At 42.2% G+C, this 17,299-nt stretch overlaps 1 protein-coding gene across 1 annotated transcript in view; it reads left to right on the plus strand.

Moving 5' to 3' along the window:
* EIPR1 (EARP complex and GARP complex interacting protein 1) overlaps positions 1 to 17,094 on the plus strand; it is a 73,884-nt gene extending 56,790 nt beyond the window's left edge. The window contains exons 7-9 of the mRNA XM_087702752.1: positions 3,449 to 3,616; positions 7,300 to 7,467; positions 16,828 to 17,094. Of these exons, the coding sequence (XP_087558878.1) occupies positions 3,449 to 3,616; positions 7,300 to 7,467; positions 16,828 to 17,002 (511 nt within the window). The 3' untranslated portion in view covers positions 17,003 to 17,094. The remainder of the gene's footprint in view (positions 1 to 3,448; positions 3,617 to 7,299; positions 7,468 to 16,827) is intronic.
* The last annotated feature ends 205 nt before the right edge of the window (positions 17,095 to 17,299 follow it).

Consider the following 17,299-nt stretch of genomic DNA (forward strand, 5'->3'; position numbering starts at 1 on the left):
CACAGTTCAGTAAAGGACCTCCTGGCCATGGCTGACATCTGCTCCTTGGGCAGGAGAAGGCCTAGATTATGTACCAAGTCTCTCCGGGGCAGTGCCACCCATCCAAGACTAAAGATGGCAGTTTCCCGTGAACGAAAGAACCCCAAACTCAGAACCATCTTATCATTAAGATAGCCTTAATTTCATTATCAACAGCCTCTAGGCTAGTGTTTCTCAACCTTGGCCACTTGAAGATGTCCGGACTTCAACTCCCAGAATTCCCCAGCCAGCAAATGCACAGCTGGCTGGGGGATTCTGGGAGTTGAAGTCCACAGGACTTAAAGTCGCCATGGTTGAGAAACACTGGCTTAGAGAATAATAAAAACAGGATAGTCCTTGCCCTTTGGCTTACAGTTTTAAAAGATCTGAAGCTTCAATTTTTTAAAAACAAATTAAGATTCCTCTTTGTGTCACTTCCTGGCAGAGATTGGATATCAAGATACTTCAGTAAGAACCCACAAATAATGTTATGGGACGCGCGTTCTTGGAAAGGAACCGATACCCCATGGGTATGTTGGCGATTCTCCCTCTCACCTTTTCCAGCTTCGCTTTCTTCCTTAAAAATAGAGTCAGTCCTCATTATTCACAGATTCCATATTTGCGAATTCACCTCCTTGCTAAAATTTAATTGTGACACACACACACACACACCCATATCGATAGTTGTGGTGCTTTCATAGTCCTTCAAAGACATGTGCAGAAGTTCAAGTCACACCCAGTTACAAGCTGACCCTCTTCCTTCTTGTTTCAGCTCTCATGCTGAAAACAAGTGTCCTGTTTGGTTCCATATTCTCTGATTCAGGGTTTGTGGTGACTTTGTGGAACACAGCTACAAGTAAGTCCTTGACTTACAACCAATCCGTTAGCCACCATTCGAAGTTACACCAGTGCTAGTAAAAGTGACTTGTGACCTGTCCTCACCCTTTCAACCATAACCCCACAGTCGTATGATCAGAGCTCAAGTGCTTGGCAAGCGGCATGTATTTATAGTGGTTGCAGAGTCCTGGGATAAATGAAATTGCCATTTGTCACTTCCTCGCCTAACGCCCGACAAGCCCAGTCGAAGGGGGAATCCAGATTTGCCTAACCTCATGGTTCATTTCATAGCTGCAGAGATTAACAACTGATAAAGCAGGGTCGTCAAATTGGTTCAACTCATTTAACAACCACCTTCCTTAGCAGTGAATCAGAATTTTTTTTTTTGAGTCGTGATTTTTTTATTATAATATAAACAATCCATCGCCATTAAACTGTATGTCGTCTGGGTACAAATATTTTGTGCAATTACAATTCAAATTTACAATCATATTGATTATCTATTCCAGTTTAATACCAATGCCTTAAATATCTAATACTATTCTAGTCCTCTTCTTAATTATTTTAAATATTGATGCACTTTTACACAGCTAATTTTACTTCTAATTCTTATATTTACTCTCTAACCATCGATAAAATGATTCCCATATAATATAATAATCAGTCTGTTCTTTCTCTTTCATTGCCAGTATTAATCTGTTCATTTCTACATATTCTAATATTTTCCTAATCACATTCTCCTCTGTGGGAATCGCTTCGCTTTTCCAGTTTTGGGCAAATACAATTCTAGCTGCTTTTACAACATGAATGATCAAATATACATTTTCTTTACTGTAAGTTTCTGGTAAAAATTCCCCAACAGGAATATTTTGGGTTTTAAGTCTGTATATTGTTGTATCATCAGCGGACCAGAATTTTCATTGTGATAATAAGTCAAGGACTACCTATTCTATGAAGAATGAGAATCGATTGTACTGACTTTTTAAAAAGTTCCTTATTAAAACATCCAATATTTTCTCTTTTTACTATTAGAAATTGCCGGGGGGGGGGGGTATAAATTCTTGGTATCTTTTTTTTTTTTAAATAGCTCCCAGTCCTGATATTGTTTCCCAAGACTGAAGAGCCGAGGTGGCGCAGTGGTTAATTGCAGCACTGCAGGCTACTTCAGCTGACTGCAGTTCAGCAGTTCGGCTGTTCAAATCTCACCGGCTCAGGGTTGACTCAGCCTTCCATCCTTCCGAGGTGGGTAAAATGAGGACCCGGATTGTTGTTGGGGGAATATATGCTGACTCTGTAAACGGCTTAGAGAGGGCGGAAAGCCCTATGAAGCAGTATATAAGTCTAACTGCTATTGCTATCTATCTAATCTATCTATCTATCTATCTATCTATCTATCTATCTATCTATCTATCTATCTATCTATTTCTATCCATCTGTCTGTCTGCCTATCTATCTGTCTGCCTATCTATCTATCTATCTATCTATCTATCTATCTATCTATCTATCTATCTCTCCTATCATCTATCTATCTATCTACCGTATCTATCCATCCATCTATCCATATCTCTTATCTATCTAGAGCCGAGGTGGCGCAGTGGTTAGGGTGCAGTACTGCAGGCCACTTCAGCTGACTGTTATCTGCAGTTCAGCGGTTCTAATCTCACCGGCTCAAGGTTGAGTCAGCCTTCCATCCTTCCGAGGTGGGTGAAATGAGGACCCGGATTGTTGTTGGGGGCGATATGCTGACTCTGTAAACCGCTTAGAGAGGGCTGAAAGCCCTATGAAGCGGTATATAAGTCTAACTGCTATTGCTTCTGCTATTGCTAATTATTGCAATAACAGCTTATAATTATGCCATATGCACTCTGTAGATTTTTCTGTGTTGCTGGTCCCGTGCTACTTCAAGATACTCATTTTTAAACTGACAGTTGCTTCTGTCGCTGGGTGCCAGAAGAACGAACCAAGTTCGCAATAACGTGAGAAGGAAACAGCACGTTCACTTTTTAGTCGGTGCCAGCAAGAGGTTTCTGTAACCAGCATCCACCCTGTTGCAAATCTACTGTGATGCACATCTGAGTTTCATCTCTGGCACCGTGACATGCACATATGGCGATCTCGGTCGACTCATTAGTTCTTTGTCCCCCATTTTCCTACACGGGAGATGGACTTTGGCATGGATACAAGTTCTCAGGGACACTGCCAGCATGGTAAAGACGAGAAACTAACGAATAGCTATTTCCCCCTTACCTGCTGCCCTCGAGCAATGCGGAGGAGAGGGATGGATATGGTGGTGTGTATCTCGGTGTCAGAAGCTCTGCGTTCATATAATGGGAGGTCCCAGATTGTTTGCTCACAAAAAAGTGGTCTTTTCCCAGGCATTCAGTTCAGACGGTAGTTTTAAAAGCGTGAAGTTCTTGCCACCAGAACAGATGCAACAAATCATTCCCTAATGATCATTCCTTAAACGGACATAGATAAATTTGCAGTGCAAACATGCCCCCCCCCTTTTTTTTTATTAGCAGCCTACCTAGCATTCATCATAGATGTATTTATTCTTGATTAATCTTTTTTTTTTTTTTTGTTTCTCCTACAGCCAAATATATTGTATAGAAAATGCTCACGGACAGCTGGTACGGGACCTAGATTTTAATCCCAACAAACAGTACTATCTGGCTAGTTGTGGCGATGACTGCAAGGTGAAATTCTGGGACACCAGAAACGTCAACGAGGCAGTGAAGACACTAGAAGAACATTCCCACTGGTAAAGTGAATTTATTTGGCAGTTTTCTGAAATTCCATTTTTATTATCCTGTTTTCTAAAACAGGGAGGTTCACCTTGGATTACAAATCTTCGCCTGTTTCTCAGCACAGCAAATATTTTATATAGCTTATATATTTTAAATTTTTTTCCAAGGGGCCTGTTTGATATAATGATTAAGGCAGTGGTGGGTGTGGCTTGGTGGGCATTGCTTGGCTTGGTGGGCAAGGCAGGGGAAGGATACTCCATTCCCACCCCGTTCCAGGGGAATGATACTGCAGAATCTCCATTCCGACCCCACTCCGGGGCCAGCCAGAGGTGGCATTCTCCAAACTACTCAAAGTTTCCGCTACCATAACCTGTCAGAACCTGCTGGATTTCACCCCTGGATTAAGGGCATCAGGCTAGAAACTGGGAAGCTGTGAGTTTTAGTCCTGCCTTAGGCGCAAAGCCAGCTGGGTAACTTTCGGCCAGTCACTCTCTCTCAGCCCTAGGATGGAGGCAATGGCAAATCACATCTGAAAAACCTTGCCAAAGAAACTGCAGTGATCTGATCAGGCACTCTCTAAGAATCAGAGACTATTAAACGGAAGAAAAATAAACACTTTGAAAGCTCACAAACGCTTACTAGGAAGATATTGCCCATACTGAAAAGTAGCAATAGCAACAGCAGTTAGACTTATATACCGCTTCATAGGGCTTTCAGCCCTCTCTAAGTGGTTTACAGAGACAGCATATATCGCCCCCAACAACAATCCGGGTCCTCATTTCACCCACCTCGGAAGGATGGAAGGCTGAGTCAACCCTGAGCCGGTGAGATTTGAACAGCCGAACTGCAGATAACAGTCAGCTGAAGTGGCCTGCAGTACTGCACCCTAACCACTGCGCCACCTCGGCTCTAGTATTTTTAATATGTGTTTATAGTAGAGCTTGCTGTAGTTATTTCTTTTTTAGAATATTAACAATGAAATACTTTTGTATTGCCAAAAGATATAATGTTCATGTTTCACAATTCTTTTTGGTAACAATATATGTGGGAAAACAATCCTGAACTTTGAAGTCATTTAGTACAAGAGGCAACTTTTTAACATCTCTTCTTATTAATAGATTAATAATTTATTGCAGTTGCCGAACATCTGAAGACATTGGCATGATCTGTAAACTTAAAAACACAATTAATAATGCTAATTCCCTTTTAATGGACTCTTTGACAGTTCACTGTGAGGGTCTGGGGATAATTTGGATTGAATTAATAAAATATGTACAAATAATTTGTTTGTATTATACTAAATTTTTGCTTTACTTCAGGGAAAACGTTACGTATTCCGTATACATTCATGCAAACATTGGAAATACAATATTTTAATGGATTTTAGTTTAAGAATATTAACGTTTCTTCCTTAAAGGGAATTACATGAAGACCATATGCAGGGTTAAGTCTAGGCAGTTCCAGACCAGGTCCACAAACCAATCCAAATAGAAAGAAACTAGACCATTGCTCCAGTTGAGACCTTAATCAATTTGTTTCTGCCTCAGTTCAGGAGTGAAATCCAACAGGTTCTGGAGAACCGGTAGCGGAAATTTTGAGTAGTTCGGAGAACCGGCAAATGCCACCTTCAGCTGGCCCTAGAGCGGGGCGGGAAGGGAGATTTCCCCTGGAATGGGGTGGGAATGGAGTATCCTTCCCCTGCCACGCCCATCGAGCCACGTCCACAGAACCGGTAGCAAAAAAAAATTGAATTTCACCATTGCCTCAGTTATATTTAAAAATGCAATAAAACAAGTCATTTTTTGCTCACTTGGTTGTGTTCCTTCCCCTTACTGAAGATTGGCAGGTTTGAAGATGCTCCTAGATTGTCTTTAAACTGTTTTAAAGTTTAACGGGGGGGGAGGTTGGGGGGGGGGTTGAGGGGGTATGGTAGGGGGAGGGAAGTAAACATTTGTAAAAGTTTTTTTTTTCAAAATTTTCAATTAAAAAAAAAAAGATGCTCCTAGATTGTCTTTAAACTGTTTTTGAGGGTTCGAGAACTTCAAGTAGTGGTTAGAGGTGTCCCCCCCAACCCTCAAAAATTAGTTTTAGAACTTACCCAGATAGCAAACCTTGTCGATTATGTATAATAGAATTTTAGAAACCCAAACCCTGAGAGACCGCCTCCTGCCATTTACCTCCCAAAGACCGATCAGATCACACAGATTGGGCCTCCTCCGGGTACCATCGGCCGGTCAGTGTCGACTGGCGACCCCCTGGGGGAGGGCCTTCTCTGTTGCTGCCCCAGCCCTATGGAACAGTCTCCCCGTTGAGATCCGGACCCTTCCCACTCTTCCGGCCTTCCGTAAGGCCACTAAGAAGAGCCAAGGTGGCGCAGTGGTTAAAAGCAGCACTGCAGGCTACTGCTAGATCAGCAGGTCAGCGGTTCAAATCTCACCGGCTCAAGGTTGACTCAGCCTTCCATCCTTCCGAGGTGGGTAAAATGAGGACCCAGATTGTTGGGGGCAATATGCTGACTCTCTGTAAACCGCTTAGAGAGGCCTGAAAGGCCTATGAAGCGGTATATAAGTCTACTGCTATTGCTATTGCTATAAGATCTGGCTGTTCCGGCAGGCCTGGGGCTGTAGAATTAGCATCCAGCTCCATTTTAAGTAGTATGTATGTTGTGGAATTTTAAATTGTTGTATTTTTATTTTTATATATTCCCTTGTTTGTCTGTAAGCCGCCCAGAGTCCCCTGGGAGTGGGCGGCATACAAATGTTAATAAACTTCAAACTTCAAATGGGAAATAGTTTGTAGCAGGAGCCTGGGGGTTATTGATGCTCTCGGGAAAGGTAACGTGATCGTAACGTGTCTAGCCGAAAGTAAAGGAGTGTCCTCTTTTTCAGCCTGGTAGCATGTATTAAGTTGAAGAGCCAAGGTGGCGCAGTGGTTAAAATGCAGCACTGCAGGCTACTGCTAGATCAGCAGGTCAGCGGTTCAAATCTCACCGGCTCAGGGTTGACTCAGCCTTCCATCCTTCCGAGGTGGGTAAAATGAGGACCCAGATTGTTGGGGGCAATATGCTGACTCTCTGTAAACCGCTTAGAGAGGCCTGGAAGGCCTATGAAGCGGTATATAAGTCTACTGCTATTGCTATTGCTATTGCTATTGCTATTAAATCCATAATCATAGTTCTTTCATGAATAAACATCCCACCGTCCAGTATAGTGTAATGGTGAAGGTATTTGAATAAGGCAGTCAATTTCTGGGGGGATGTGGAGATGAGACAGCCAGAGTTTACATGAGCCTTCGAGTCTTAAATTATATTTACATTCTTTTGGAACATAAGCTCTACAGCTAATTACTTATTAAACTTTATCTTAGGTTGCTCAGGACAAAAGAAATAAAAAGCCTTGTAAATTAGCTGAAAATCCCTGGAAATAAACTTAGTGATGGTACTGCATTAGCTTAGTGTGATATTCCACGTTCAGGTATTCTGGGGTTCTAACCCATTTATACCATATACTCTCTAGATTTGATCGACTCAGTCAACTTGCTTCTTGACAAATAATTGTTTTATTGCAGTCACAATATGAGCTTTGATAGCTTGAGATATCTCCAACATATTTTGTTGCAACGTGCAATAGGAACTACTCAAGAGAACAATGTTCATCATCATCTCTCTGTCTTTTTTTTTTTTTTTTTTTTTTTAAAGGGTTTGGAACGTGCGTTACAATCATTCCCATGACCAGTTAGTCCTTACTGGCAGCAGTGACAGCAGAGTCATCCTTTCCAACATGGTCTCAATTTCTTCTGAGCCTTTTGGACACTTGGTAGACGATGATGAATTGAGTGATCAAGAAGACCGTCAACAAGACGACAAGTAAGAATCTATTTTACACCTGTTTTTCGCAGAAATGGGCCTGTTTTTTGTCCCCAAAAAGGGCATGGATAACCTTTAGCAGGCTTATATATTGCTTCTGGGGAGTGGGGGGCATTTCTGCCCTCCCCAGCCCCCAGGAGCACTCTGAAAGCATCCTACAAGCTATGTACGGCCATTTTGGTGAACGGGGTGGGGTTTCAGGACTTTAAAATGCTGCATTCATTGTATAAGACGCACCCAGATTTTCAGCCTCTTTTTTGAGGGAAAAAGGTGCGTCTTATTCTCCAAAAAATACGGTACTTGATTTTGGTTCAGCATGCCAAACCTAGCTGTTCTGGTTTAAAAATTATGGTTAGTACATGGTTCTAAACTATGATGTAACATACCATAGTTTTTGGAGTATAAGACGCACTGGAATATAAGACGCAGGAAGGTTTTGAAGAGGCAAATTAAAAAAAAAAGTTTTTGCACTCTGCAAACCTCCCCAAAACGGTTCGTGTTTTGCAAAAATGGGCCCTTTTTTTTCAAATTTTGGTTCAGCATGCCAAACCTAGCTCTTCTGGTTTAAAAATTATGGTTATGGGTTGTGTGAATGAGAGCAAATGAAAGAGATGCTGAATATATTGTGTGGCTCCAATTTGGCATGACCCGTCAGTAAAAAGGCCCTAAGAATATAATGGAGCTGAACAAAAACTGTTGTACTAATTCACCTTCTTTATAGTATTATTTTAAAAAAAATACCATACAGTATCCCAGGTGTGATCACGCTGGAATTCCCAATTTTATTTTCCCTGCTGCTCCATAACTGGATCAACTTTCATGGAGCTGTTTAAAAAAAAAAAATCAGAACATGAATTAAGGCAAATCACAATTATGCTAGATAGACGACAGCATCCTTATTATCCTCTCTCTAGCATTTGTCTCCGGAGGCAGATTTGTTTCATTAATCCACTTGATCCCACTAAATTTCTATTGTGCCCACTAAAATCTAAGCCTTTTAATATTACTTGGATTTGTTTATCTGGAAGTTTGAGCTGTAAAAGATGGTGTTTCTCTGCTCACTTATTGCTGTGTCCTTTTCCTAATTGCTAAATGTGCACAGCAGCCTTATTTGCTGTCTGCTTAACTGCTAATTGGTTGCCCAAGCAGTTGATTAAGGGACGAGGGCTCTCTCCATATGAGAATGATGAGCCAGGGTTTAAGTCAGTGTTTCTCAACCTTGGTGACTTTAAGTCCTGTGGACTTCAACTCCCAGAATTCCCCAGCCAGCTGTGCTGGCTGGGGGATTCTGGGAGTTGAAGTCCACAGGACTTAAAGTCACCAAGGTTGAGAAACACTGGTTTAAGTGATAATAGGAGACGTAAACATTTAGTCACAATATGGAGAAAGAGGATAGAGAAGGTCCCCCACCCCCACCCCCCCGCTTATGATACTATGTCTTGGGGTCAGTCTCTGAAAATTAGTCTGGTGTAGTGGACAGAAGAGGGAATCATCTGACATCTCACAGGTTAGGTCTCCTCCGGATTCCATCCGCCAGCCAATGTCGGCTGGTGACTCCCCGGGGGAGAGCCTTCTCTGTTGCAGCTCCAGCCCTCTGGAATGACCTCCCCGTGGAGATCCGGACCCTTACTACCCTCCCGGCCTTCCGCAAAGCCACCAAGTCCTGGCTGCTCCAGCAGGCCGGGGGGCTTGTGAAACATCCAGCCCCACGGAAATTGTGAATGTTGCGTCTTTTTTAAAGTGTTGTCTTTGTCTATTTATTTCCCCTTCCCTTGTCTATTGTGAGCCGCCCGGAGTCCTTCCGGAGTGGGCGGCATACAAGACAAATAAATAAATAAAGTAAATAAATAAAAATATGAAACAGGATGCTATGATGTCTACTAATGTTTGTTAGATATGATAGCAGTAGCAATAGCAGTTACTTACAGTATTGTTCTGGCCTAGGCTTCCCAAAAGCACGAAGCCAACTCCTCATCCTGATAAAACCCCTTTTATTTAGTTTTAAAGTGAATCCCTCTCTAGCAAAGTCCCGGCCAACAGTCTTCCAAGAGATTTCACAACCTTTATCAGGCTTGGAGAGCTGCCAAATGCCATATCTTGCGAACACCACTCTGTAGCAGGCAATACTTGGCAAGAAGTCAGGATCAGATCTTCACCCTAATGGATTGAACTAATTGTCTCCTGCAAACTCCCCTCCCCTTTCGCTCCTCTTTATTCCCTATGGGAGGGGCCATTCACCGTCCACCTGTGGCTTTACTCCTGAGTCGACCCTTGTTCCTTAGCTGTTCCCTTCTCCTGGCAGCTCTGCACATGCGCACACTGGGAACAGGCTCCAGCTCTTCTTCTGCCCCACTTATCTCCAACTCCAAAGGCAGCTGATAACTGTCAGATAGCCCATCTCTGCCTCTGACGCAGAGTACTCATCAGAACCTTCCCCGGACTCCAGGACTGGCCCATGTTCCTCCCCAACTTCCTCACTCTCCGAATCTGCTGCCAGATTCTCTAGCAGGCCACAACAAGTATATACTGCTTTACAGTGGCTCACAGCCCTCTCTATGTGGTTTACAGAGTCAGCATATTGCCCCCAACAATCTGGGTCCTCGTTTTACTGACCTCGTAAGGATGGAAGGCTGAGTCAACCTTGAGCCGGTCAGGATCAAACTTCCTGGCTGTGGGCAAAGTTAACTTGCAATAGGGCATTCTAACCACTGTGCTACTCATGGCTTATATATCTTCTTCCTCTTCCTTCCCGTCCCCCAGTTCTGAAACACTAATTTACGATTAACCTTCTAGGACAGTGTTTCTCAACCTTGGCCACTTGAAGATGTCTGGACTTCAACTCCCAGAATTCCCCAGCCAGCGAATGCTGGCTGGGGAATTCTGGGAGTTGAAGTCCAGACATCTTCAAGTGGCCAAGGTTGAGAAACACTGTTCTAGGATCTCAAGATAGGTCACTTGGGGTTCTATTACGTCTGTTGGTGGTCCCTTGTCTGAAACAGGAATGCTTAAATAGTAAGGCTGTGCAGAAATTTGATATGAAGGTTCACTTTGAAGACAGTTCAGTCGAACCTCTTAATTGAATGGTGTCTCCCAATAACAGTTTGGATTGAACTGTTGAGTTGAACTGGATGCCCTACAGCCTGTCTGCATTTTCTTGGTCTGCTCCAACAAGGCTTTTGAAGTCTTCTTGGAAGACACACGTAAAATATGCCTTATAGATGATGGTTCCCTAAGTGAGATGGACAGCAGAGTTAAGATGCTCAATAAAGATAGGGGGGCTTGATCCACTTGGCATCTGCCATCTAAATATAGCTTAATTGGTTCAGAGTATTATTAAGTAACCACCAGAGGTAGCAGCTTCTCATGAAAGTTCATGAAGCCTCTACTCCTTCTTTCTACGGCTTGAGTGGATTGTTACGACTTCTTAGGGAGAGTCCATTCTTGTCTCCACACAGAAAAGGCTAAAACATGGTAATGAGCTTTAAGAAAAGTTTGTCTGTTCACATTTTTTTTTTGTTTCACAATCTTTGTTTGGAAAGATCCCACTGTTTGCTGCCAAAAATGCTGGTGTTGGTCACTTTTTGCCTGAAGCTGCAGAGACAGGGCATCTGCAGGGGGCATTTCAACTGTTCCACCACAAAACCGCGGTAGACTAAAGCGCGCTCGACGAAAGCGCGTACGTGACGTCATCACAGCGCGACAAAAACAGCACGCCGTGAGCGGTAAACTTAAAATTAACGCGTAAATCTAAACCTAACCCCCCCAAACCTAACCCTAACCCTAACCCTTACCTTTACGTGAATCGGCTTGCTTTAAAAGCGCTTTTTAAAGCGCCCTTTTTTCTCCGCGGTCGTATTTGTCGCACTGCTGATGACGTCAGGTACGCGCTTTAATCGGGCGCGCTTTAGTGGACCGCGGTTTTGTCGTGCCACGCATTTCAACACTTTTCTTTGTCCCTCGGACTGGCATTTTGAGAATCGCTTTTGTACACTGTTAACCATTTGACTGGGAAAGTTTATTTTTTGTTTAATTTTTAAGGAGAGCAATTTGAGAGTTGGTTTAGTGATTTTTGGTGATCATAAATGTCATTTTTGGGGGGGGGAGTGTTTTGCCTATGACTTCTAATTGGAGGTGCTGTGGTAACCCTAAACTACGTTATTATATGCCAGTGGTTCCCAAACTTGGCAACTTTAAGACTTGTGGACTTCAACTCCCAGAATTCTCCAGCCAGCTCTGCTGGGAGTTGAAGTCCACAAGTCTTAAAGTTGCCAAGTTTGGGAACCACTGCTATATGCAAACAACATGAGGATTTTCAATTTTCAGGATCACATAGCGCTCCACATTCATTTTTAAGCTGCGTGTCAGAATCAACACTTTTTGGTTGATGTTTTAAGTTAAAGATAGTGAATCCTGCATATTGTTCGTACAAAAAAATGTAAATAAATAGCAATTAGCATTTAGACTTGCATACCGCTTCATAGTTCTTTTACAGCCCTCTCTAAGCGGTTTACAGTCAGCCTATTGCTCCCCCTCCTCACAACAATCTGAGTCTCATTTTACCCACCTCGGAAGGATGGAAGACTGAGTCCGCCTTGGGCTGGTCAGGATCAAACTCCTGGCAGTGGGCAGAATTAGCCTGCGACACTGCATTCTAACCACTGTGCTACCACAGAGCTTTATAAATAAACGTAAAGCAGTTGGTTTTCATAGGCCTTGTATTACATAGTTTTTGATCATTCAATATTCCACCCATTTGGGGATGGGAAATTATTTGCAGGATAATGATTTCTATCTTTCCTACAATATTAATAAAAATTCTCAAGGAAGGCAACATCTTAAAATAAAAATACTGCCTGTTACATTGGGGCTTGTACGAATATGTAGGAAAACACTGTTTTTTTTGTTGTTTTTTTGACCTGAAGAAACTTCTGTATACCCTGTAAATGGTTCCACCACAAAAGCGCGTAGGACAAAATCGCGCTCGACAAAAGCGCGCTGTGACGTCATCACAGCGCGACGAAAAAGTTCGAAAAATGTAAAAATAAAGCGAAAACCTTACCCTAAGCCCCCCAAACCTAACCCTAAACCTAACCCTAAACCTAACTCTTAACCTAACCCTAAACCTAACCCTAAACCTAACCGTTAAAGTAACGAAAAACCTAACGCTAACCCTTAACCTAACCCTAACGCTAACGCTAACGCTCTAAAGCTAACCCTAACCCTTAACCTAACCCTAACCCTAACCCTAAACCTAACCCTTACCTTTATGTGAATCGGCTTGCTTTAATTTAATTTTTATTAATTTTTATTTGAATTTTTCGATCTTTTTCGTCGCGCTGTGATGACGTCAAAGGCGCGATTTTGTCAATCGCGCTTTTGTCGTCCGCGCTTTTGACGGGTCACGCTGTAAATTATCCTTATCTCCTTTCCTTGACAGCCAAACATTTAATTGCACACCTAAGCAGATCAAGTGAAATGGTAACCCCACTGAATAATGCATGTTACTCATAAAGGGGATTTTGAGATGAGATGAATGGAAGCCACCACAAGTGAATGTTCCCTTAACAATTGAAACTAGGTACCACTAGCAAGCATAGTAATAATAGTATTAGCAATAATTAACTAATGATAGGATACTTAATATCGAGGGACATGATTTGGTATATGGCTGGCATGCTTACCTGTTATACAACAAAAAAGTGGACAAAAACTTTAAAAGTCATATTTTAAGGAATGCTTTGCTGCGGGTTTGGAAAAAATATTAATACAAATTAAATGATAAGATACCCATGTGGGCAATTCCTAGACATGCAATAGAAAACATGAACATAGCACAAAAACAGGATAGAATTACTTACAGACAGCTTTTTACCCTAGAAAGGGGGGGTACTACAACTAAAATCTTTAGATGTATTAAAAGAGGAAAGGGTAATTCAAACATGATTCCAGTATGGACAGCTACAGGCCAGGTGGAAAATAGATCAAAAAATTGGTTTCATGCAAGTCGAGGATAATTTATTTAAACAAATAAGAGATCAAAGTTTAATGCATATAAAGAGGATATACAATGTATTAATAGCAATAGCAATAGCAGTTAGACTTATATACCGCTTCATAGGGCTTCCGGCCCTCTCTAAGCGGTTTACAGAGTCAGCATATCGCCCCCAACAACAATCTGGGTCCTCATTTTACCCACCTTGGAAGGATGGAAGGCTGAGTCAACCCTGAGCCGGTGAGATTTGAACAGCCGAACTGCTGATCTAGCAGTCAGCTGAAGTAGCCTGCAGTGCTGCATTTAACCACTGCGCCACCTCGGCTCTTTTTAGTACAGATGGATTCCGAAACAGAACTAGTTAAAGGTTGTATGATAAAGTGGGCTCAAAATATTGAAGAACCAATAATGTTGGATACGTGGGAAAGAGTTTGGGTAAGAAATGTGAAATTCACACAAGCCCAAAACCTGAGAGAAAATTTCTACAAGATGTTCTATAGATGGCATTTAGATCCTAAAAAGTTGGCTTCTATGTATCCGAATTTATAACCCAATGTTGGGTTGTAAATTCGGATTTCCCCAAATGTTGGAGATTGGTTCTCTCGATGCTACATATTTCCACATATGGTGGACTTGCCAAAAGGTTAAGGCATTTTGGATAAAAATATGGTGGAATATGGAAATAATTAGAGTTAACTTTGAAAATCACAAAGACAGCTCTGTCACTGAGGCCTTGAAACTTGCTCAGCGTTTTGCAGAAAAGTACTCTCTGTCTTCCTAAAATACAGCTTTGCATGGGTCCCACGCATTTTAGAAGCAAGTATTTGTCCACTATATGTTGCCAGTTTACTTTAATCCCCAAAGGATAATTCAGCAGACGACAAAATAATTTAAGACCAAATGAAAGTACCAAAAGGAAGAAAAAGTAGCTTCTCTTATCACCTTTCGCACCCGCATCTCCCGTGGCTAATCTTAGATGGAACATTTGAACACCCCTTCTCCCCCCCCCCCCATGCAAACCCTGGCACGGAGAAAAGGCAATTAATACACAGTCCATGCTTGTTTATTAAACCCTCATTAACTTAACCTAATTAAATAAAGGATATTAGTGTCCTCTGACAATGACATGTGTTACAACAAACATCGGGTTTTTTTTCTCCCAGAAGCGGTGCGGACACCGCCGGTTTTCCTACAAGCCCCATTTATCATTTTTAAAAGGAAATGTGAAAAAAAAACAGAGCATGGGAAGAACAAAATGGATTTTCTTTGCTTTGGGAGCCAATGCAGATGTTTCGGTCATTACTACCTTTAAAATACTTGACAGCATGGGTCAGGGTATCTAAGGAACACCATTTCATCCGCCGGCAGGTGGATTCAAGGAGAAGGGCCTTTTCTGCTGTGGCCCCAATCCTCCAGAACAGTGTTTCTCAACCTTGGCCACTTGAAGATGTCCGGACTTCAACTCCCAGAATTCCCCAGCCAGCATTCGCTGGCTGGGGAATTCTGGGAGTTGAAGTCCGGACATCTTCAAGTGGCCAAGGTTGAGAAAGACTGCTCCAGAACATCCCTTCGCTGGAGGTGAGGACTGCTCCTATCCTTTTGGCCTTCCAGAAGGACGTTAAAACTTGGCTCTGCCAAGTTTGCGGTGAGCTTGGGACCCCAAGGCGGGGTACTCGCTCCTGGAGGTGGCTTGCAGGGTAAGAAAATCTCACCCCTGGGCTGTTGGTTTCTTTGAGAGAGGTGCAGTGGTTAGAGTGCAGTACTGCAGGCTACTTCTGCTGATCACCGGCTGCCAGCAATTCGGCAGTTCAAATCTCACCAGGCTCCAAGTTGACGCAGCCTTCCATCCTTCTGAGGTGGGTGAAATGAGGACCCGGATTGTGGGGGTGATATGCTGACTCTGTAAAACCGCTTAGAGAGGGCTGAAAGCCCTATGAAGCGGTATATAAGTCTAACTGCTATTGCTATTTGGTTTTAAAAAATTTTACATCTTTTTCTATTTATCTGTTTGTGGTTTCCAAGCTGCTCAGAATCACATTATGGGGAAGATGGGTAGCATATAAATTTAATAAGTAAAATACATACAGTTTTCGGGAACACCCCTCCCCCCATCATGACTCTTTTCTCAAACTTACATTCATGTCCCACTTTTTAATCCACATCATGGCTAATATGTTTTGATAATTTTACTGATAGTTTTCAGTGCTAAGAATCTGAAACTGGAGCTTTTTTTTTCTGAATATACTTTTTTATTTTCCATTTTCATAACATACAATCACATGTATACTATTACATATCCAATATCCTATTGTATTAAGTAGTAATTACATCAGTTCCACTTGTCATCAACGCCCAGAAAGATAAAAACCCATTATTAGCTCTTCTGCTCTCCATACACCTCTTTCTTCTGCCTCTCTCCTACCTCCTTTCTTCCCTCCATCCTCCTTTTCTACTCTACTTCCCCTTCCTTTCTCCTTCTCCCCTCTCTACATTCCACTCCTCCTTATCCTCATCTTCCCTTCTTGCCCTCTCTCCTATCCCTCTCTTCCTATCTTTCTTCTCTCCTCTGCTTCCCACTCTTCCTCTTATTGGTGTATTTCAGCTTCTGAGCAAACTCCAATCTATGTTGATGGTATTTATGCTTCCATATCAATATACTTAACATATTAGATCTTCTGCTCTCCATACACCTCTTTCTTCTACCTCTCTCCTACCTCCTTTCTTCCCTCCATCATCCTTTTCTACTCTACTCCCCTTCCTTTCTCCTTCTCCCCTCTCTTCATTCCACTCCTCCTTATCCTCCTCATCTTCCCCCCTTACCCTCTCTCCTATCCCTCTCTTCCCATCTTTCTTCTCTCCTCTGTTTCCCACTCTTCCTCTCATTGGTGTATTTCCGCTTCTGAGCAAACTCCCTTCTATGTTGATGGTATTTATGCTTCCATATCAATATACTTAACATATCTTAGTTTTAAAGAAAAAAATGGAGCTTTGTGTGCAAGGAATGCCGTTATGGACTTCAGTTTGCAATATGTTCTTAGCCGACCATTTTGATGCATCATTTTCTCCTCTGACTTAACAGGCCGGATTGGAGAAAGCGTGCAAATGGATCTTCTCCCCCAAATCTTCCCTAGCACAGCTTTTGCTGTTAAACATAATTAAAGGATCCAGGGGTGTCCATTTTAAAATCTTTCATTTGCTTGTTTGTATCTCGTTTTCTTGGATAATTCTTCCTCTCCGGTGCCCGTCACATTTTAACAGCGCATTTGAGAAGGAATGTGACATTTTCCAGCACCTGATAAGTCAGAATTGCTTCAATCATTTGCTTTTTCTCTTTCCCTGCCCCTTTTTTTTTCTCTTTTGAACTTCAGGATGAAAGAGCCACTTCAGGATAGCATAATAGCTACCTACGAAGAACATGAAGACAGCGTCTATGCTGTGGAATGGTCCTCAGCCGACCCATGGCTATTTGCCTCGTTAAGCTATGATGGACGGCTTGTTATTAACAGGGTCCCGAGAGCTCTCAAATACCACATACTGTTATAAATCTATTCACATTTTTTTGTTGAGCTTCATTATCTCAATGTTGGCTGATAATTGGAAATACTCCGTTCCTCAAATAAATGTCATAGATGGAACATCGCCTTTCTGGTGTAAATATTTGGAAATTAAAGATCTAGTATAAAAATTGAACACACACACAAAAGTCAAACTCCTTTGTTAACCAGCAAGGGCATCACACAGATTACCCCTACAAATACCTTAAGGCAGTGTTTCTCAACCTTGGCAACTTGAAGATGTCTGGACTTCAACTCCCAGAATTCCCCAGCCAGCGAATGCTGT

This window comes from Thamnophis sirtalis, unplaced genomic scaffold, assembly GCF_051295495.1.
Source record: "Thamnophis sirtalis isolate CommonGarterSnake01/CBP01778 unplaced genomic scaffold, rThaSir2_p1.2 scaffold_16, whole genome shotgun sequence".
NCBI classification, from domain to species: domain Eukaryota; kingdom Metazoa; phylum Chordata; class Lepidosauria; order Squamata; family Natricidae; genus Thamnophis; species Thamnophis sirtalis.